At 40.8% G+C, this 24,285-nt stretch overlaps 1 protein-coding gene across 2 annotated transcripts; it reads right to left on the reverse strand.

The window, feature by feature from the left end:
- Positions 1-239: 239 nt before the first annotated feature.
- Positions 240-20,047, reverse strand: PTGFR (prostaglandin F receptor). Of its 2 annotated transcripts, none has more exons than XM_054286011.1 (3): positions 19,960-20,047; positions 18,337-18,863; positions 240-2,471 (listed from the first exon to the last, which is right to left on the reverse strand). In XM_054286011.1, the coding sequence occupies exons 2-3, from the start codon at positions 18,802-18,804 to the stop codon at positions 2,166-2,168; spliced, it is 774 nt and encodes a 257-aa protein (XP_054141986.1). In that variant the 5' UTR covers positions 18,805-18,863; positions 19,960-20,047; the 3' UTR covers positions 240-2,165. The 2 variants fall into 2 exon arrangements, with proteins under 2 accessions (XP_054141986.1, XP_054141985.1); XM_054286010.1 differs by having other exon boundaries at positions 18,016-18,863.
- Between the last annotated feature and the right edge of the window lie 4,238 nt (positions 20,048-24,285).

Consider the following 24,285-nt stretch of genomic DNA (forward strand, 5'->3'; position numbering starts at 1 on the left):
GTTCACTTTTATTGCATTTTCTAGGCATGGGTAATCAGAACTGCCTCAGACCACCCTGCCCTGGCCATGTGCAAGCACTGGCACCTCTCACCTGAATTCCCACTGGTCCCCCTCTGCCTTCACACACAGGAATGGTAGTGGTTGGCTTGAGTCCAGCGTGATGTTTTTTGTCATAAGCATTATTTTTGATAACTCAGGATCATCTTTTTGGTTACACAAAAACACCTTAACTCTCAGGATACAGTTTGGTTACTTTAATGAGGCTTTGCAATTTACATTCAATGTGTATCAGTACACAAAATATCAGAAATCACATATACATATAAACTTTGCTCTGTTGTTTTACAAGCCAACCAGAGTGAACAACACAAGCTACATTTATTTGTTCACACAACAAAATGGAACATTTTCAAGCTTCATTCACTAATCAAATATCTCAACAATTTACAGACAAACATTATTTTGCAGCTGCTAAAACAACAATTTTCCATAGGGAACAAATAATTTATGTCAACAGATACACTGACATCACATTCTATGAAATAAAAAAGCTACGTTGAGCACTGACTGAATGCTTCCAGATTTCAGCAGAACTCACATGAAGCAATAGTGCAGAACTTACACCAGCATCAAATCTGTCCACCATTTATCAGCCCTATGACTGAGAAAAAAAAATCACATACAGAAATTTTTTAGGGTAAATAAAGCCACTTTAGTACAGGGTTATTTAACCCACTTATTTTTCAACCTTTTTAAAACAAAAAGGAAATAGCTTTAAAAAATAATTAAAAAAAGAAACATTTAAACCTTTTGGGTTTTTATTTTCTGACTTGCAAACTATTCTCACATACAATATGAATTTGTACTTTGTGAATAGTTTTGGTCCCTCAGACTGTCTTCTTAGTGAATCTGTTTTTAACTACTTTGCTCAAATATACCAACACTTCACTAACGTAGTTATTTGAAGTTAAGTAGGTAAAAATAACACAGACCTATCTTAAAACAATATCTCTCATTTTTGGCTTCTGAACAGCATACAGTCACAAAAACCAAAGCTTCTTTTAGCAGCATTAAAGGTGAAGGGCCTTCTGTGTGAAGCTGTCCTGAAAATTTTCCGGTACCTTCAAGTTATTGAATGCTCTCAGCTCTTCAGACACAGACCCTGCAAAAACTGAGCATTCCGTTTGCTCTCACAAACTAAACCCTGCTCCCAAAGCAGCTCCCTGCAGAGGCGCTTATTTGGTCGCACACATGTTCACGGCACACGTGTGACCTTTGACAAATGGAGCAGATGTACCACATGGGTATTTCAGCACATGCACCAGGGGAACGCTGCCAGAATCATCCTTCAGTTTGGGAGGGAGGGGGAAACCACAGTTTTCACAGACTAACCACTGCTTTATGCCTGCTAGTTTCAACAGAATTGCTGAAAGGACTAAAAGCTCACCAATACACCTCAAAACATAACTGTAAGGAAGCTGAGCTCATCTGCTTCTCTGCTCCCAAAGGGAACCTCAGGTTTTGTCAGTGATTTGAAAGGAACACTAACACTGATGCAGAGTTCACAGCTCTCCCAAAAACTCATGGAACAGTAAATAATTAAGAGATCAAGTCAATGAACCAAGCACAGTGGATCATTTAACAAACTGGGCATAAGCAACATGTCTTTTATATATACAATTGGTAAATTCAATGCCTAGAAGCATAGAATACCCTTATGGAAAGGATGCTTGACTTCATTCTAGAAAAAAGTGACTCTGCAAGGGATTTGAGGGTATCTCTGGTAGGAAAAAATCTACCCCTCTTAAAAATCACCCTGGAGATCACTTCTGCCCTTTTAAAAAGCCTGTTAAGGTGAAAGGCTTGGTGGGGAGTGTTACAAGGAGCCCTCTTCACTTTAGAATACATCCCTTCCAAATCTGGTACTGGAATGTTAAATCATCTATATTTTTCCCTTCCGTTCACTGAAGTGAATTAAAACATTCAAGGGCATCTTTTGGAGTAGCAATATCAAACTGGTGAGCAACAATAGCAAACCACTGACAATTTAAAACAAATGCCAGACCACTGAGCCTTGGAACCCATTTTAAGGTACTGCCCATGTAGGAGCGTTGCCTCCATCATCTCTTCATAGTTAAAACTTTAGTTTAACTTTCAGTTACACTTCATTGTCCCATGGAGCTGAGAGGCTGGAGGTTTATCTGTTTGGAGCTCCCTGGTGACTCGGATATCGCTGCGACCTTCAGAGAATTCTTGATGGAGCTGAGCTCCCACATGTGCAGGTTCACGCCGTGCCCGCCGCAGCAGCCGCTGGTGATCTTGTAGAGGTTCCTGAGGACAGCCTTGCGCAGCAGGATGTACACCCAGGGGTCCAGGATCTGGTTCCACGTGGCCATGCGCAGCGCGAACAGCAGCGTCTCACACGTGTCCTCCGAGCGGCCCTCCCTGAGCCCGATCCTGGCCATGGCCACCTGGCAAAGGGCAGGGGTTTACAATTATGCATCAAAAAACACACATTTAAACACACATTTAAATCTGAAAATCAAGTATTTTAGATTTACATTAAAAAACATACAAAGAGAGCATGTAAATGAGTAAAATCTTTTCAGCATTGTGTCTAATCTTCACACCTTCACAGCATCAGCGCATCCCAAACCGCAACGTAAATACTTTCAGCTATACAGGATTCATCATCCTAGAAATCCTCTAATGTTTCACAAAGGACATACACGTGCCTCTCCTGAATTACTTTTGCTGAACTTTAAGCAGAGGATGGCAACCAGCCAGGGAACATCCTCCAAAACAAGGGATTGATCTAAGCAACAAGCAAAAACTTAATCCAGAATTTGATCTAACAAAGCGTGCCAAGACTGTTCCAGAAATGGATTTTCTCAAGGACAGAATCCACTTGTAGGTCAGCGCATTTTTGTAACAGCTATTTATTTTTTCACATTTTCCTAATTAAAGGCTGCGTAAGGAACACAGTACCTTGACTTCAACAAGAAGATTCACGTTTTTTATGCTGCAGCAGAACACAATTTATTGACACCAGAGGATTTAGAGGTCTGCAGGAAAATTTAAGCCATGGTGACAAAAGCCACTTGTCAGTGGAGACACAGGAGGTTTCATTCACCTCTGGAAATGCTACACATGGACAGACCTCCACCAGCAACAACACCACCAGAGCTAATAATTCCACATGGAGGAATTCCAGACCAGCTCAGCAGGGCAGCATCTGGCAGAGGATACCCAAGGGCCACACCAGCCCAGCAAGGTGTGGCTCTGGCCCCTCTGTTCTGCAGGGAAACCGCCCCAGGGAAACCCAGGCCACTGGGACTCCTGCCCCGCAGACACCTCCTTTACAGGCTGGCTGCCCCTGGGCGTTTGCAACCTGAGTTCTGTGTGAGGAAAGCCTGATCTGCCAAGCCAGGAATCTGCCAGAAGGTGGTAAATTATCTCTCCCTCTTAGTAATGTTAAAACCGCACGAAGACTTTTTTGGTAGAACGATGAAACACTGTAAGGCTTTTTGTTCCAAAGCCTTTAAAGCACTGCAGTTATTTAACTAAGAAAAAGGATATTTTACAACTGATGCTCTGAGTACTCTAATTTATTGGGCAATGAGAAGAAGGGTCAGGCTGTCCACGCGCAGGGCTGTAGTTTCAAAAAGATGCACTGAAAAGAGACTCAACAGAAAAACTAAAAAATAATAATGAACGAGGAGAGAAACCTAAAGCTCAACATGCCAGCAAACCTACTTTACTTCTTTTAAATGCTTCTCTCTATTTCCAGACCTATATTTCCTATAGCTTGCAAGTCACCACATCTGAGTATAAGCTTGAATGGCACAAAGTGAACACATAAAAGGACACTGGGACTTGTTTGATGAAGCATCTGATGGAGTGTTTCTGCGTGGCTTCCATGGGAGCGGCAAAGGAAGCCCCAGGAACATTGCTGGGGGAGCTGGTAGGACTGGCAGGAACACAGCTGGGAACTGGTATGGGGAGCAGGAGGAATGTCTGAGCACCAGGCCAACACAAACACAAGCCAGTTCCCTGAATCTGCTGCTCACCCACAACCGCTGGGCACATTCCTCTCTGACATCAGCAGCCCACCCAAACTTGAACAGCTCCCCTGGCTTCACATGGCATGCTTGTCCAGGGCAGTCTACATTCTATTTATTAGAGGTCCAATACCACAAGGCAAACTCAGACAGAATACTCCTTACTCTGCAAACAGGACTGGGCAGAAATGACAGCTCACAGACCAATGTCCTTATCCCACTCAGCATGTCTGACTTAATACAGACACACAAGCCACTAATCTGATGTACTTAAAAATTCATTTGTTGTTCTTCTCTCACATCCTCTGAAGTTAATAAATGCCAAATCCAATGCAATTTCATGTCCAGACAAAAAAAGCACTAAATGTAGCTAATAAGGAAAAATAGCTCCATCCAGACTTTGTAAAACTTACTTTCTCATGACACCTAGAACACTTGTGAGAAGTGTTTGCATTTAGAAGTAATCTGCATTTAGAAGTAATCACCTCTAAGTGAATCTATTAATTTCCTGTTCAAAATAAATGACTTCTGCTTTGATAATGAATTTGCAGGAAGTAAATCAGGACAACAAAGAAAACTGATACATAACGATGGATTCTGACTTGGAGAAGGCTTCATCCAGAATATTTCAGTTGCCTCTTCTGAACATCAGACATACAAAAAATAATCCATCTAAATTCACAAGAGCAAGTAGAGCTTATGTACACAGACACTTGTTTAAACAACTCAGCTGTAGGTCCCTGGATCAGAAATAATAAGATAAAATATAATTATCTAAAAATTTTGTTTTATAAGATTTTCCTAACCATATTACTAACATTATTTGGGAGTATTATACAGAAATTAAAAAAACATTTTCTTTCCTATATCTCTAAAACTAATATAAAAGCTTTCTGAAGTTTTGAGAGGCCAAGATTTCCATAAGAAATAGAATAAGACAGAGAATCTCACTGCAGCCCCGAGCAGAAGCATTTTTATGTTTAAGCACTTGTGGCAGAGCAGCAGGACATGTTGCCATCAGTGAGTATGAAGTGAGAGAGATTCTCACTCCTCCAAAGAGACTGCTCTGTTCTGGGGGCTCATCACATCTTCAGAAAAATCATGTAAGAAAACTGCAAGCAGCTGTGCAATGAGGAGATTTTGTTCTGGAGCCTTTCTAAAATCATCCACTGATTTCTAGAACAAGACTTAAACTTCAGCAGAAGAGGGGTGGAATGGAATGAAGTTAATATAAATTATTATTTCTCTCACATTTTCATAGTCTATTTATTTAAATTTGAATTCTTGAAATACTGTTCCAAAGTCAAGTTTGAAACCATAGCTGATAAAAAGGAAAATACACTACCAGCTGTTTAATAAAGGATTTCATTGAAGCAAAACACACAGACAGTCTGGATTTTCTCCCTGGGTGTGAGAAATTCATGTCACTGAAATGGTTCAAAGTCATCAGCTCAGAAATTGCCACCAGAACTTGGTGCAGCGCCAAGTGGACTTTTGAAAGTGGGACCACCTCTACAGGCACAAAAAGAACACTTCAATTATTCTTATTTGAGTATTAGAGGTCAATAATTGGTTCAAAGTCAGGGAACCAATTCAAACCCTTTTTTCCTTTCCCTGCAGGTCCACCAGGCTGGTATGACAAAGGAATTCTGTTCTCTGCAGGCAGCAGCACCCAAGTGGGGAAGAGGCAACACTATTGCATCATATCTAATCACCTTTGATCTCCACAACTGAAGTTAACATTCATGCACATTCAGCAGCATGACTCAAAAAATTAATCCCCAGCTGGTAAATAATACATGTAACTCATGGCATTTTCTAAGATATTTAGAAATGTAAGAGTCCAAGTAGCACTCTGCTGATTTATACAGTGTTTACATGAAGACAGCTGTAGTATGTCTCCCTGGTTTGCAAAAAAAAAAAAAAAATCACATGATGTAACTATGACAATTGAAACTTTCTTTATAAAAGGTACTAAAAAAAGTACAACTTTAAAAGCAATTTTTTAAACCAAGGGTACCTGCTTGAAAGATATAAAGTTATTCTGACTCATACCAGTCCTTAATGGTTTAAGAAAGGACCTGAGAATTCAGTGTTCCTAAAAATACAGAAAATCAGATTTGTGTTAAGGAAGGACTTGGCACAACACATTAAACTTCTACATCCTTTTTGTCCAATTTTAAACTTCATTAAAACCAAAGCTCACTTTGCAAGATCCAGAAAGTCTGATGGAAAATTTTTTTTTAGACATTTTGAAATTGTTGACTTCTTCAATTCCGTACCTAGCAGACAGCATCAGAGAATTCCCATTTCCCTTAAGGGCAAAGCTCAGGGCAATAAACAAAAAAATTGCTTCAAGGCTTCACACCACTCTCCAAACATAAACAGCACTAATTTAATTTTCCTTCCAATTGGATCTACATGAGAACAACCAATAAGCTCAAAGGCTGTGCTGCTTAGTCACATTCCTGTCAGTACCCAAGGACAGCCAGTCAAAACAAGCAGCTGACTTCAGAGCTAGTTAAGAAATAAGACAAAAATGAGACTTTGATGCATTTCTCCTCACAGGCTCTAAATCCAGGTTCTATCCTTGACTTCAGGAAACTGGGTAAATCCCAGTCACCAAGAGATTGACATGGAAAGCAGAACAGACAAATATCGGAAATTCTTGTCTTCTGCAGCTCAGCCCTCAGACTCCCCTGTGGGAATCCTGCAGACCCTCCCAAGCCTCTTCCTTGGGATTTCCTCACAAGCCATTCCGAGGATTTCCATTAATGGAAGGAAGTCCATGGATTTTTCAGTATTTGCAGAACACTTCTATTTTGTCACTATTGTCAATGTCAACCCCTGAGGTGCAAATCCCCTTTATCTAAACCACAGAGGTTTCAAGGCAGAACTTTACTGATTATGTCCCAATCCACTGAAACAAAAAATATACACTTATTTTGAATTCCTAGAGTTTTTGAACTTTTACTTCTCATTTTACAAAAGCAGCTTCAGTCTAACAGGCAAGGGATCTTACAGGATGACATTTAGTAGTACTCTATAAACACAGACCTTAAGAAAATAAATTTACAAAATAGTGTGAAAAAGAAATAAAAATGCATATATCTTCACGTTTTATGTACCATTTTATATCTCCCAAGCAGAGCTGTTAAAAAAGAAACACTGACAGCAAATTGCCTGTACCATTGCTACACTGATCTTGCAGTATAGAAGCCAAGCATTTGTTGCAACAAAGCTGAGCATGCTTCGTTTTATTTTTTATGTGATTCTGTAAGTCAGTTCAAAAACAAGAGCTTCCAAGAACAATATGCAGTGCACCACTTCTGCCATCAAAATATTAGTACACACACTGTTCTACTTATGCCACATAATGCTTTTTATGTTCTAGATCTGCAAGGTTTTCTCCTAATGTTTTCCTTTCCTTTTCTGAAAAAAACCATTAACTATATCTTCAACTTTTATATACCAGATGATCACTTAGCTTAGCAATTAAATTCTAACTGAACATAGTGATTTTCTTAAAAAATGCCAATTTTAAAAGGTATTGTAGACAACAAAACATATGAGCCAGCTTTCCACCTCATAGGAGTCCAGAGGGTACTTTTAAGAGCTTATGTGGTAATTCCTTATTTGGCACGATCAGCTCTTGAGAAGCAGCAGGAGAAAAGGGGAGTCTCCTTTTCTCTCATGTATATTTCTGTGATAAAATAATAATGCCACTAAAAATTAAGAGTGGATCCACTGGCTCACTATTTGCCCCCCTTAAAAAGGAACTGCATACACATATGGAAGGTATTGTTACACCTACAGAGGTGTGAAAGAGGTGGGAAAAGTCCAAAAAGTAGAGAGAAAATCGGAAAAGACAAAATTTTTCACAAAGCAAATGAAAATATTTTCTCATATTCCTCTCTCAGACACAGCCTAGTCTGTGACCAGGCAATTTCTCACTGAAGTTGGCAGGAAAGAAATTATGAAGTAAGCCTCATAACCAGAGGGCAGGGGCAGGTCTGTGTGCAAGAACTTGCAAACATTAAGTTAAAGTGAAGTTTTTATTTTCTGTCAACTTTCCCCTTAGACATTACCTATCTTGCATCAGTTTTTCAGCAGGATAAATTCATGTTGGGCTTGAATAAAGCATTCAGGGTCACCTCTTTGTTTGCCCTAAATAATCCAAATATTTCTATCTTGGACTGGCAATCCTTGATCTTTATTTCCTTTCCCTGCCATCAAAGTAAGAAATACTTCAGTTCAACCAGCTAGCAATGTAATTACTCTCACAGCTTAATTGATAACTCATTTGAAAGGAAAGCATTGTGGGTATGGATAGAAAAGATTCCAGCATTGGAAACAGAAGATGACTCACTTCATAATGAAAAGACATAGCGTCCATACCAAAGTCAAATAAACAACCTGTTTCCTGAGCTACATGCTTTAAAGCTGCAAGAAAGGCTGTTTCCACAGCAGGAGGAATGTATTCCTGCCTAAGAACAAAGCCTATATCAAAAAACCTCTTGCACAAAAAAAATTATTTTATAGATAGAATTAAAATATTCTTTACCCAGCAATGCCAGAGAAGTTTTACACAACAATTTTAAGGACCAGAAAACAACAGAGTATTTCTAATATCTATAATAAGGACCGTCCTTAAGCATTTAGGAAGGCAAGGTCCATAAGTATTTGGGATTTATTTATTCTTCCATTAGTGTCAGTTGGACAAAGCTTCAGACCCTAGAAATTGTCTATTACTTCTGTGTTGTCGCTTTGCTTTTCCAGGTTTTCACAATCATTTGGGAAAAAAAATCATATTTTTAATGCTTAAATAAATATTTTAATTTGTTCAGGAGTGACAGAACTTCTCCCACTAATACCCTACAAATATCCCAAGAAAGAATCACAAATAACATACGATACTGGGGAGGAAGAGAACTGTCTGAATGAATAAAAAAGTGACAATATACAGACAGCCTGGGGGAAGAGGAGCTGCAGAGGTCCATAACCATAGAACAGGCTGGAAAAGTTGGAAGAGACCTCTACAATCATCAGTTCCAACCATTACCCCAGCACCACCACACCCACGACAAAACTTTTTCCATCTGCCCAAATACCACATCCACATGGCTTTTGAACACTTCCAGGGATGGTGATCCCAGCACTTCCCTGGGCAGCCTATTCCAGTGCCCCATCACCCTCTCAATGAAGAGATGTGTTCCTAGTTTCTGTTTAAACCTCCACTGGTGATCCTGTCCTTGTTGGAGATGGACTGGAGTCACAGTCACCCAATCACTCAGTACCGTCTGATCTGCAGTGTCTGAAGGAGTCTGACTGGAGGCAAAAGAAGACACAATGCATTGCTTTTGTGACATTCTTTCTAGATCACCTTTGTTAAAGTGACTTATTCTGTGTATCACTCTGAAGGAGTAAACTAAACAGCTCTGATCAGAAATATCAAAACAAATGAATTAGCAATATATCTACCAAGTTGAAATATACAATTTGCAATTACCTTTTTCTTTTATGCTGGCAAATAAATTGCAAGGGCCTATTGTGTTCAACCCCCTTTCAGGAGGAGGATGGAAGAGAAAAATCAAGTCTCCATTTTATTTCTCATTACTTCTGCAAATGCACGCCTCTGGTAAAAGGTGGATTCAATCTTATTTCCAATTCACTAATGAACTGTAAATACTAAAACAAACTGCTACCACTTACTCCATCCTGCTTCTCTTTCTCTCTTTCCATGCAGTGAAGCAGATGGGAATACAGCTGGCCACATCTCTCCAGCACAAGAGTCTTCCTCCCCTCATACTCATGTCCTGATTTCAGTCATCACCAGGTAACCCCTGAGCAGATTCACCACATCCTTTCCATCCTACCCCACTCCTGTAACTTTGGGAGCCCAAACCTCCTGAGGGGCAGCACACAGGCCCAGGAGAGCAGGAGATGGTGCAGAACCTCCAAAGCATCTCCAGTTCATTCCACTGTTCACCTATTTCACCTCACCCAATTCCAAAATGAATCCCAAAGAGTCACCACTGCTAAAACTTCACTGTCAGCCCTGTTGTTACTCCTCTCTGCAGAGCTCTGCTCCCTGAGCTCTGCTGTTTCCAAAAACACACCCAGAGAATCTGTGCTGGGCTCCGCACTGTGGGCACACAGGGAACCTCCATCCTCAGGGAGCCTCAACCCAAACTGCAACTCAGCAATTCCTCTCAGACGTGCACCAATCCTACAGCACCAGAGACACAAGCAACTTGTGCTACAAAGCACCATGCCACACTTCAGATTGTGAATTTACACCATAATAATTATAATAATAAACATTCTCTCACAGAACACATGAATGTGTGTTACACCCTCATGTCTGTCATTAAAAATGGGGAGGATGAAGGACCTTCTGGAGTTTTTCCATGTGAGTGTATTACTCCCTGAGATTTTTCAGCAACAACTTTACCATTTAAAGTGTTTAGATAGCCAGGAAAGACAGCTTTCCTAAAATAACCATCCAAAAATGGTTATGCCATGTATGACATTTTCCAAAGATGGTTATGCAGTGTATGATATTTTCAAGTAAGAAATGCCTGAATAAGTGTAATATCTAGGAAACAGGAAGAATTCTCTTATCTCAAACAATGGAATGAATGTCAAACTGACTTACTTTTTAGTATCATACACAGAATCTAAAAACTTAACCAAGTAAAAAAACAAGGAAAGGTTATGAATGGCAAATTTATTTTGGTGAAGTTTTCAGAATTTGATTTCTTGAGATGGCAACTTCAAAATTGAAAAAAAATAAAACCAATCCACATTTTCTATGAAAGTCACTGATACCTATTTGAAACAAAATATTGTGTTTCACAGTTTAATTCTGTATGTAACATCTAAATTTAAAAATCAAGAAGCAAATAATTATGAGAGAAAACCAGAAAGTCATTATTCTGAAAATGCCATTTTCTCACATGACTGGAAACCTGCCTTCCTTACTTTTTCTCTCCAAAACAAACAATCTTATTGTCTTCTGATGGCACTGCATTAATAGAAAAGCCTTTACGCAAATTTTTCCAAACAGCACAAGTAAACATAGATAACAAAAACTCTATTTATGCTTCCCCTGAAGCCTCTGGTAAAGGGTAATATGTCAATCTCAGCTCTCTGCCTTCCTTCCCTGGTTCCTACCATTACTGCCCATTTCTTCTCCAGGACTTTCCTGTTGAGAGTATCTCAGCTCCCTGACTTCTGAGAGGGGGAGGCAAACACTTGAATTACAAATATAGCCACAATTACTATAGACTCTCTAAGCCCTCTCTGATGTGCTGGCCCATGCTTATAAACATTTTTGTTAAAATGATTCATGTTTCTCAGAAAGAAGAAGGCCTGTAAGATCTCTGTGTACTGCAAAAAGATGACAATAGGAAGAGACCAATTCTGAACACCAAAATAGTACTTCTAAAATCTAAATTCAGTATCATTTTAGGTAGGTATAGTCTAAAATTAATGTCATTCCAGTTCTCATGTAACCTGGTGGAATTAGGCAGCTGTGCCACTTAATACAAAATTAAAGAAAGTTCTCTACCATCAATACTAAGAACATCTTACCCAAAGGTTTCATAGAAACACATCTGAACAGGTGGGTTGGACTTTCAAACACATTGTATTAAACTTTGTTACTCTCTCTGCCCACACGTGCAAATTCTTTCGAGGACTATTTTCTGGGGGACAATCAGCACACTCAAATTATCTGAGCTGCTAAATAATCCTTATTCCATGGGAAACTAAGCTGGAAAGAAACTTCTGTCTTGAGACTAACAAAAGCTTCCATCAAAATGAGTGTTCTCTTTCCTCTTAACCTGTAAAATGAGTTATGTATTTCAAAATACTGTTTGGATCATAATATTAGCAAAGACAGTTTTCAGCAATTTAACTGTGAGTTATCAGATGCTAAGAGAAACTCAAGCAAGAACAGCAATTGAATTTGCACAGAGTCAATGCATCTACTGAGAAACTCAGCAAGCAATCAAAGGATCATGATAGGAGTGGGAGCCCTTCCTCTAATTTGGCTCAACAAGACAATCAGACTCGAGAATTCTTTTTTGGAGGAACCTAAGGAGCATTTTATTCATTCAAACTGGCACTCCTGATCTCCTCTGACACAGCAAGGTCTGGAAGAGAAATAACCACCTACAGTCAACAACAGCTATCCCTGCATCATTGCTGCAGGCAGAGGTATGGAGGTGTATCCAGCAGGCCTGCTGCTGGCAAAAAGCTGTTTTTCCTTTCCCCACGACACTGGTTCATTTATTAAAAGCATTGTGACAGCAGTGGGCTCCTGACATGGGTCTGCACCCAGCCTCAGAGATGCACTGACAGTGCCCAAGAGTTCTCTCTCCCACCGGAGACCTGCCCTACCCCAGGCAGGTGAGAGGTGTTCCCACACCCCACATCAACCTCTCCTGCTGACAAGGCATCCTGTCTTTGTGTGGTGTCAGCACACAAACCTTCCAGCAAGAACTCAATGACAAAAGCCAGCACAAGCACAGTAATTATCACTGATTATCTTCTTTAAAATCTGAGCCTTGAAAAGGACAGGTAAGTGTTGTTTTCCCCTCTGAAAGCCTTGAAACGGCACTGAAAGCTGCAAGGTTAGCTGAACATATTTAAGTGTATCTCCTTCTTCACTCTTCAGAAACACATCTGTGGAAACTGAAAGCCTAATTTAATCTTTTTCAAAAGAAAAGATCACTCTCCCTGTTGACAGTGCCTGTGCAGGCACAACAAGTTCACAGCTACAGCTATAGCTTTGACTAATAAATAGTAAGGTAATAACACACTTCTACAGCTTTGACTAATAAATAGTAAAGTAGCACACCTCTGCAGAGCAGCCCCACATGACAAGCGAATCCTCACATGGACCTGCATCTTGGGACATCTCCCTGCTTCTCCTCAGCTGCACTTTTTGATTCTGAGAAATCACCAGTCACAAGAGCACAAGGGATAAATTTTTAGTAACTCTTAAGCTGTAGGGACACTACAACAGCAATGAAGGCATACAAACAGCATTAATAAAGCAACAAGTTCATATCTATGATGTCCATTGCACATATAAGGCAGCGCAAAAGAAATTAAACTGCCACCTTAATAAAGAAGACAGAAAACAGGAATGGAGGGAGAGACTTCAAGAGTAACACAGGTATAAACGCCTGACAAAGTGTATACAAGGCTATACATGCAAAACCAAAGGAGATGTAGAGGATTGCCTTGTACATCCAACTACCTTATACTGGACACAAGGACGTGGCCCAGGAGTTACTTTGTGTAAAACCTGCAACAAACTGACCTCCCTCAGCAGATGCAGCCCTGAGCCTGGCTCTGCACCCAAACAGCTGGTGGAGCAGCCAGGCTGGGATGGGGTAAGGGCATTCCAGTGAAAACCTCCCTGTTAGTACATCAGCTTCTCACCAGCTCCAGAGCACACTGGAAGGACCACTCTGAGCAGCTCCTGCAGCCTCTGAGTTGCAGTGATTCAATAAATCACAAGCTGAACACAGCCCTAGGTGCACAAAAAGCAGCCATCAAGCCCCACTGCATGAGACAGTCTGAGGACAAGAAAAAGTCAGAGCGAGTTCAGGGAGACACAATTAGCATAACAAATTGGAAAGAGAAGAGATTACATGGGAAGGGGCTGATAAAAATTAATCTCAGCAGTAAAAAAAGCAACTGAATAACAGTTGATTTATTCCTATGAAATAAACAGAGTTCTTTCCAATAAAAACAGGAATGGCTATTTCCAGCAGTAGAGGGGAGGTAAAACTGGAATGAAATTAATCAGTTAACTGCATGGAAAAAAGATCTTAACAAGAATAATTTGAATGTAAAAGTATTTTTCTCAGGCTGTGTTTCACACATGAAAAAGATTAGAAATTTCTCCGTATCATAATAAATTCACTCTGTAAATAAATTCACTCTGAAATAAATCTCTCCTGTCCATAGTTACAGACAGTTCTCTTTGCTACTCCAAAAAAACAAATTTTATAATATGTTTATCCCTTGAGCCCTACAGAATACGACACAGGGATCTCAGAATTTGCTCATACAAGCACAGCTCCAAACCAAGCTGTTTCATGACACGCCAGACGTCAAGTGACAGCCAAAAAACAGCTTTATATAACAATGTATTTCATCAGAGGTGTAGTCACAAAATGCTCCTGCCAGCTATTTGCTTTGGGAATCCAACCCCTAGGGACCAAATTCATCCAGCAAAATTGGCATACCCTTAGCAAATGAATGAAGAAAGCTGAGAAGTTGAAGTTAGTATCTTCAGAACATATTTACCTGGAATTATCCACCACAAAACAAAATTATTTGGACTGTCAGAAAAAATGTGCCTCTGCAAACCACTGATTACATATATTATTATAAAACTCATGAATTTTACTTTTGGGGTGGTTTTTTTTTGTGAATTTTCTCCTCCTCTCACTCCTCAAAAGCCATCAGTGCTCCCCCATAAGGGAAGAAGCAGGGAACACCTCTCATCCTTCATTAGGGGAAGATTGTCACAGTGGCAGAAAATGTGAAAAAGCTGCTTATTTTTGAAAAACAGATGAGAAGAAGCTTTGGAAAAGAAATCCAAAGGAAAAAAAGAAATCAGAAGGAGGTCCCTGGCCAAGAGCCATGGGGAGAGCTCCACATTGCCATGCCATGGGCTCTGCTTTTGAAAAATGCTCCATGCATGTCTTCAGGAATCTTAAGACAGAGGTGGTGATTGATTAGAATACTATATATTATTTATAATATTAAGTGTTAGCTATTTAAACATTTACACACATATATAAGCAGGCATCTAAACTTCACTGTCACTGAGCAGATGCAGAAGTCAAGTTCAGCTCCACACCAGACACCATAAAGGACAATCCAGGGTCTCATCATCTGAAAATGATTTTATCACAGGACAGTGACAATGTCTGAATATTAACTCCACTTGAAAAAAAAATAAAATTAATTTAAAATCTAATAGTGAAATAAATCTGCAGTTGGATTACAGCATTGGACAGACTCAGTCATGGTAGCCCTACACATATGTCAATGGACATACCAGACTAGATTGAAAACAGAAGGGAAATAAATAAATTAAACCCCCCCCAACACCAAATGAATCCAAACTCTTGTATCTGCAAACCACATGTGCTATAAAACGCATTGCCTTCCTCCACTTTCTCTTCCAGAAGTTTGTTTGGTTTCTAGTAACTCTGGTTTACTTTGAGGCAATTGACTCTCATGAAACATTTTGTTCTGTATACTCTTTGGGACAGAGAACATAGGTAGAATTCACAATTCAAACACTAGACTTCAAATTCTGACTTTTAGATTTAGCTTGGAGAAAGAAAATGAAAGAAGCAAATCACAGAACAAGAACGTATTTACGTCCTCTTCCAGAGAACTTCACCTATGAACATCTACTCATATTTATGTCAAGAAATACTTATTTTGGTATATGCTGATTATATTATAGAATGTAAACCACTCTTTTCACAAATTAAAAGCCCTGAGACCTTTCAGAATCAGAAGGTTTGAATCAGCAGTTAATCATAAAGCATGTAACTTGATAAACCCTGGATCACTTCAATGTAGCACATGAGCAGTATGCTCCTGACAAAACTTTATTCTACTGCAGGCCAAAAAACTTGCTAAATTAACACCACACGTGTAATTCTGTTTGTAGTCTGTTGCTATCAAAACAAGCAATGGGTAAATAAATCAGCAAATTAACTGGTATAAACTCTATGATCCTAACAGCTACAAAAGGAAATACCCACAAAGGACCCTGTCCCATTGCATTTCCCACTGAAACTCTCTGGCTAAAACACTGACTGTTCACTTCCTTGAAACTTTGTTCCAAGAATCTAATCCCACACTACATCTACTTTTTTTATTTTTTCAAACCTTCCTTTCTAACCTAAATTTGTCCACATGGCAGAACTATTTTTCATAATGCCAGGCTGAGTTTGGCTCACCTCATTTCAAAAGAAATGCAGAGGCAAAGCATCACAAGCCCAGCAGGCACAAAAGGCACCAGTAGATTTGCCACCCAATGAATCAGAATTCCTTGTGAACCAACTTCCCTCTGCAACACAGTCCCACAAAATACCAAGGCCAAAATTAAGCAAGACCTCGTTCACTGGCCTGCATCAGCTGATGCAAACACCAACTCCAAAAAGGGTCTGAAGAAAAAAATTCCTGCTAAACCAATAATTCATCTTCAACAACCACTTACATGAAGTTAAATATTTTAACAAAAGTAGTGCTGTGATTTCATTAGATTGCCACAATTTCTAAAACTATAATTTTATATACTTTTAATATATATCATAATTAAAACTGAATGGCATAACAAAATCAACCATAGTAGTTGCAATTTAGTGTTCCTTAATGTGTTGAATAAATGAAGTGTCTCTTTTGTAAAAAAGTTTATAGCTTTTCTGATACTCAAGGGTTTTTCAAAACCAAATTAATCTCTGCTTTTAAGAACAATTAATAAAAATTAAAATAAGCGTCACCAGAGGATACTAATGCTGCTTTTTCATGGAAATTAAAGTCATCATATGAGATCCTTTTTTTGAAAACCATTCTGTGGCATGCCCCAAACTTCAGATGGTGTCTGAAATAACTGTAAAGAAGTTCCCCACGAAACTTGCTCTGCTGCTCTGATAACTTTGTTTATGCTCCACACACTACAGGCACAACACTGACAGAAGTCAACATGAATTTAAACTATGCTGCAGAGCAAGACTAGAAAAATTCTCCATGATTTGAACAAAATTGAAAGAGTTTTTGTGCATTTCAGTGATTGCAGACATTCATACATATACTCACCTTGAGGCCGGTGATACTGGATTAATTAAATGCTACCTGCCAGACACCAAACTGCTGCAGCCAGGCCAGTGTCAGTATCTAATTTTAACTAACTCAGGTAACTTCAGACTGTACCATAGGCAGTGAGCAGATGGAATACAGCTGGATATGATACAGATCTTAGACTTAAATGTCAGTATTTGTTAGTTCAATCCAGAATTCCTCATTTATATAATTGGAAAAGTAAAGGACCCTGCTTCTAGGGAAGAAATTAAGATTCCATGTTACTTGTGATTTAAACCCTCTAGCAAAAAACCTAAATTTCTTCAGACAAGTTTGCTATACTAAAAGCTAACACCAGCTTTCTAGTGCTATGATAGAGCTGGAGCTGTCAAATTCCTTCCCATACCACAATCCCACCTCCTGGGACCCTGCTCACTGACAGAGCAGGCACTACCAGCACTGCTCCATCTCACAGCAGGGACACTCCCATACCAGCTCTGCTGCTCCTCTGTCCACATTACAAACCCAGCTTGCTTAGGTCTAAACCACATGTTGATTTCAACCCACTGCCAACCACTGGTTTTCAATACGACCCTAAAGCTAAGCCCTTAACACCCTGATAATGGAAGGCAGGATTTTTAGGTTCTTAACTGTTACCTGCCCTAACAAAGTTCACAAGGAGCAGTAAACTGCAGTTGAAATAACAGCAAAGAGACTGCCGTAAATAAAAAATTATTTACACTGTACAGAGTAAAAAGACTTCCCAATCCTAGATTTCACTGAATTTTTGGAAGAGCTCAAAATGTGTTCTGAATTATTTGAGCCATGATTCTTCCATCACTGTCTGCTCCACAGCACTGGAAATGCAGTCCTCACCATCACTATATATTTAGTTTAGTGTATTATTGATCAGAAGTGGAGAATAACTACAAGTTTTTTATAGATGCATAGGTACATACATTATGGGCAATATGCTATAAAACGAATATCACTGAGTGGGTGGAGCTGTTATCACAACTTAAGTGCTTTAAAACCTGGAGACAAAAAAGTATAACTTTTATACAGTGATGTGCATTAAACATTGGCAAATACATTATGCTCTTACCAGGAATGGGCTCCAGCAAATGCAAGAAACACACATTATAGCCAAGAGCTGAATGATCATTTCAAAATGATGAGATCTGCCTTGTCTTTGTTGACTTTTAAATTTGACTCTTAAGAGGGTAATTCCTGTGACAGCATTGCACAGGAATGAAATAGCAAGGGCCAGGAACCCAAGGCAAGAAAAAAGTAAGAGATAAAATCTGTCTTCCCAGTCCTCAACATGTTCTGTTTTATAGAAGCACCAGGTCCTCGATGCTTGAATTTGGTAGGCTCTAAACCTAAGAATAGGCAGCAAAGCTATAAGAACAGCAAACAGACATACCATAGTCAACATCATTTTCACATGTCTAGAAGTCATTTTTGTAGAGTGAAATATTGGCTTGGTGACTCCAATGCACCGTTCAACAGCCATCACACTGCCCAGGAAGAGTGGGCACAAACCAAAGAAAACCATGCAGATGCCAAAAACACTGCACAGAATGTTGGACTGGTTAAACCGAATCCAGTCTTTATCTGAGGCATACACAAACACTGCAATGGCTCCATTGATGAGGTGGCCGAAGAGATCTGTGACAACCAAACCGCTGGCAAGAAGCAAAAAGGAGGCTTTGGATTTCTGTCTGAACCTCTGGTATGCCTTCATGAGAATTACTATTGCAAGACTGTTGGACAAAATTCCCGCCGTCATGAAGATTATTGAGAAGAAAACTGAAATCTTTTTCTCCGTGTGGCACGTTGTGTTTTTCAAGACTCCAAATCCAGCCAGCCCCGGTGATTTTGAACTGTTCATGGTTAGGAAAGGAGACGCAGCCCTCAAAGCATTTCAGCACTCTTGCAATCAAAAGGCATCTGCAATTATAAAAACAAATATACACAACGCTGTAAAAGGCATACCACTGTTCAAATGGCATTTCAAGCAGAAATTCCATAATATTAGTCTGCGGTACAAATCTAATTTTCCGCTTTTCTGAGTGATATGATATGGCACCACATTTTAAGTTCATCACTCACATGGTAAAACAATTATCCGCATGCATTACACAATGCAAATATAGCCTACAGGAAATTCAGAGTTTCAGCATGCATAATACATACAAAACAATGTATACAATATATCATGTTTATGTACATATAGTAAGATAAACAATACAAACAATTCTGTTGGTTAAACCAAGCTAAACAAATGTTTTTGCAACAAACTCCAAGAATGACAGTACTTAACCAGCCCAACCACAAAAGTGAAATACTGAAACTGGAGCATTTTGAGATCATAATCACGCTCCACTTTTAAACATTTATTTTCAAAACAATGTCTTAGTACCTCTAAACAATTCTCCTCCCACTAATTCATGCTTCAAAGCTTTAACCTAACCAGCACTGAAGCCTTCAAGTTCCCAGCGCCCTAGCTGAAGCACAAACTTGGTTTTCAGACGCACCGTAATTCAGAAACCAATTCTGCAAGTTACTTTATGCTTTATCTCCCATCTCTACTCCAAGGACATTCCTAATACCAAAACCTCCCCACGTAGGGGGGGAAAGAAAAAAGAAAAAAAAAAAAAAAAAAAGAGGGAGGATAAAAAAAAAAAAGCGGGCCTGTATTACAAACTGCCGCTGAAGCCCCTCGGTTCCTGAGCTACATCGGGAACGGGGCACGCCGGACCAGGCAGCTCTGCCGCTCGGGAGCGCTCAGCGGAGCGCGGCCGGCCAGCTCCTCCGACGGAGCGGGGCAGCGCGACCGCACCGCGGGCACGCACCGGGGGCACGCACCGACGGGCACACACCACCAGCAGCCCCGGTGCCGGAGCAGCGGCGCTCCCGCCCCCCGCCCCGCTCTCCCTTAAGCGCTGCCGCCACCGGGGGCGGGGCGAGCCCGGCTCGCCGGGCACAAGTGCCCTGGTGCCCGCCGGCGCGGGCCAGCCCCGCCGCGCCACCGCTCCTTCCCTACCCCGGTCTCGGTGTCCGTCCCAGCCCTGCCGCCGCTCACGTTCGCGTTGCCCTGCGGGGCCGGAGAGAAGCGCAGCGCGGAGCTCCGCTGGCCGCCAGCGCTGCCGAGCCCCCTCCCGCCGGCGCCGCCCGCGCCCGCCCTGCCTCCGCCTCCCCACACGGCCTCCCCAGCCGGCCTCCCGCCCGCCGCCCCCGGGACGCGCTCCGGCTCCGTGGCGGGGCCGCGGTTCCGATGCCCCGGGCACACGCACCTCGCCCCGCCGTCCCGGCAGGCACAGCCCGCGCTGTCCTTGCCGCCCGCGGTGCCCCCGCAAGGAGAGCCGCGCTGCCGTGTCACATCACAGCCACGGGCGAGTTCCCGCCCGCCGGGCTGCAGCCACAGCCGGAGCAATTCATGGGGCAGCCGAGAGGCCACATCTGTCCTCAGGCACCGCTTCGCCTCCTCTTCACTTTCCACGTGCTCCTTCCCAACTCTGCCCGTCAGCAGCACGCAGGGAGCTCGGGAAGGGATAACCCCAGGAATTCTGTCAGGGATGCGGCTGGCACAGCCCCAGACACACGGCCCTCGGTCTCCCGGGTCAAGTAGAGCTAACAGTGCTCCTTGGACCATTTCTCTACTGGAGAAATACCGTGAGAGCACATCCAAATGAGGCATTAATGGTACGACCCATAGGCTGGAAATTCAGAGGTTGTTTCCCATCATGCACTCAAGCTGTTACAAGTTGAAGTTATACATGACTTTCAAGTTCTTTCATCCATCATTGTCCAGGACTACCAAACAGGCCTGAATGGGAACTTTTAGTAACAACTCTTACTGTAGAAGTAAACCAAAATATAAAATCAATGTCAAATTATGAAACAAAACTGTAAAATACTACAGAATTTATCGTAGGCTACAATGATGAAGAACTTAAATTTGTTTTCATTGACACACAGTCTTGAGTGGTACTGTTCCTGGCGCCACAAGACAATTACTTAAAAATTAACATTCTCAAATGTACTAGTTTTTGCTTCCCTTCATATCTTGAATAGTACAGGTACAAGTTGCCTTTCTGTAATCCACCAGTGAGGAAATACAGGCTAGCTAAATCTATTCAAACAGCACTTAAAGTCACTTGCATAAACAGTTAAGAGCACCACAGGATGACCTTCTTCTTCAAAATGGTTGTCAGATTTTGGCATTTTAGCATACAATGAGCAAAAATGCTCAGTTTGGTCTGATTGGGACCTATAAATTCCCATAAATTCTTTTTTAAGACAGCAGTAAAACGTAAAAATATCTCAAAATACATTATTACCTATTAAAGATCAGAGAAGGAGAGTTTATGTTCCCCCGCCCAGGAATAAATGGAGATGGAGATCACAAACTACAAACAGTTTGCTCCATGCCTTTCTTCCCTAGCCAGATTTCTTCATCCAAAGATCCTGAAATGGGGAGCAATTTTGCTTGAAAAGAAGCAATGAAGTTCATACTTCAAGACTGCAGCCTGGGTGGTAGAAGCTGAAACAGCATTATCAGGTAGATCAAGACTAAGGGAAGAACAGAAAAACCTCAAGACAGCTGTTTCAGTGTGCTTGTAAAGATGTAGTAAGGGAAAGGCAAACACCCTGAGTAAGCAGTAGCCTGCCAAAAGGAGGGGCAGCATTTCAGTTGCTGCAGAGATGGAGAAAAAAGGCAAGAAATAGTGTTAGGAAAGTAGGTATAAGCTTCCATCTTGCTTTTCAGACAAGAGGCATTGAAGAGTGCTCCTGCACCTGTGCAGCTGTAAGAGCACAAAGTGCCACATCCCAGTTTTGTGCTGTGAGCAAGCAGCTTGTTAAGCACTGTCATAAGCAGGACAGATATGTCTGGTGCTCAGCCCTGTACACATCTGTGTGCTCCTGATACAGGAATAACTTAAATAGTGACTTCTCTGGAAGGGGATGGGTTTGTAGGATTATGACTGAGTAGGATGGAGATTTCAGAAGGTGTTGGAGGGGTGAAAACTGGCAGTGACACCAGCAGAACCAAGTTTTTCATACTGACCCATGGTCAGCTCCTTTCATCTCCTATTACTGATGAAAACAGGAGTGACCAAAGTTGTCCCACCACAGCCTCTGCTGTGGGTTGTGAATGGGCAGCCACTGCTTTCTTAGGGGCCAGCAGTCCTTTCACAGGCCAAGAGCTGTGGGAAAGGAGAGGAAGGATTAATGTAATTTTCAGCAGGGCAGTGGCTTTTCCTCTCAACCATTTGACAGTCAACCATTATGGAGCTGGGTTTGATTCAACTCCTTTTTATGCCTGAGAACAAAAGCTGCAGATGCAGGAACCCCAATGGAGTGCTTCCTGACCCTTTCTCATTCTACCTATTCAAAGACTGCAGAGCTGAGGAGGTGCCTTGGCTTAGCTCACTGACTTCAGCACTTCTTGATGTGTTGGGCTGCTTGTGTTTGTTCCAAAGCCCTTGACTCCTGTGTACACCAAGAATCAGGAGGGTAAATACACTTTTTGCCACAGGTTTCAACTTGAATGAAGGAACCAGAATTCCCTGCTCACATTCAGTGAGTTTAAATCAAGAGGAGTAGTTTAACATATATAGAGAGAAAGAGATACAGAGATAAAAAGACATCTCTTGTTCTGTGACAGAGTGGAAAGAAAATGTGACAAAGTCTTCTGGATGGAGAACTTCTGGATGTTGCTGGTTTGCAAATTAAGTGTACAGTAATCAAGTCCTCAAAGCCTCCTGCTGCAAATCCAGGAACCTACTCAAGTGTTGAAGTGATTTTTCACTGAATACCAGCTTCAAGGACCTTGCTGTAAATGAACAGGTAGACATTTCAGAAGCAACAACAAAGTTGGTAGAATGCAAATAAAAACAATATCTCTTCATCCTTTTTCATCAACTCATAATTTCCTCATGCAGCCTTCAATGATAGTTACTGTATACTTTTATGATATTCACAGTTCCTGCTGCAAAACATTGGAAACCTTTTCCTTTTTGTGCATAACAACAGCTGAGTGCCATCTTTCCATTTAGTGAAATAGCAGTGATATAAAAGCCTTTAAATTTCACAGACAAAAGTAGTAAATCAAAATAACTCTAGAGGGAAACTGTGAATATAGGATCAGATTTGGGGCACCTCAGTCAAATAAAGCTGTCAGTGAGAATCCTTCAGTTAAATGTCACCTTGTTCAGCCCATAATTGTTTGAGACAAAAGAGACTTCTGAGGCCATAGACACTGACAATGAATGCTACAGTACCCATCCCCATAGAGAGTTAGGGTTACTGACTTCCATTTCTCCAAAACCAGCAATCCTTCAGGACTTCTTTCTCCTCTGGAATTAGTGCCCTGCCACCCAAAGAACAGCTTCTATCAAAGGTCCAGCTGTACATGATGACTGAGCTATTCAAATTAAAAAAAGCTGATATCCAGCTGAAGGTACCAAAGGAGATTTAGACTAGGTGGGATTTACATCAGAAAGACTGCACATATTTTTATGCATATATACCATTCTAAGTATTATATGGCTGAGAAGAAAATTCATGGAAATGATGAGTTTCAAAAGGTTAATAAGCAATGCTGAGGTTGGGCAGAGGCTTGCTATGTTCTGAAGTTAGCAATAGTCAGACAGAAGAAACATGGAGATAAAAAAATTATAGTCTTGGAAAATCTGAGTCACTTGTTAAGAACACCAGCATTACTAATTCTTCTTGGATTTTTAGTAGTCTTTTTTAGTATTCTCATTATGAAATGGGGAATTATTCCCATGTCTTTTTTAAGGTTGTTAACCTGATTTTACAGCAGATTTTCAAAGAGACTGATTTTAAATCGTATAGTAGTGAAGGACAATTTGCAATATCATTTCATTAAGCAGTTAAGACTGATAAGGGCCAATTTTGCTTGAGAAATTAATTATGCCTCCTGTCTAGAAAATGCAGTCAGAAAATTAGGTCAGTAATGTGGAAGGTGATCATGTACATATTAAAATGGCAGTAAGTGCACAATAAAGGATGTCACAAATTCCTAGCCTCTTAAAGTCTCATATAAATTTAGCAAATAAGGCTTCCTTTAAGTGTTATGTGACTGCAGCATATCCTCAACATCCTGGCTTGATAGTGTTAAGACAAAACAGTAAATTTCTGCCCAGGCTAGGAAATAGATTTTGTGAGAACACATGCACAGTCATCCTGGTGTGCAGTCAGACCATGTAGGTATCTGAAACAAGAAATGGAGGTCAGAATATGTCTCCTTAAAGATGTGTCTCAGGATCCTGGGTTTGCTTTATTCTTGAGGAGGGTGCATAAAATACTTGCTGCATCCTGTCATATTCAAAATATGCATTTT

This window comes from Melozone crissalis, unplaced genomic scaffold, assembly GCF_028551555.1.
Source record: "Melozone crissalis strain CALT ecotype California unplaced genomic scaffold, PUWL_Pcris_2 ptg000045l_1, whole genome shotgun sequence".
NCBI classification, from domain to species: Eukaryota; Metazoa; Chordata; class Aves; order Passeriformes; family Passerellidae; genus Melozone; species Melozone crissalis.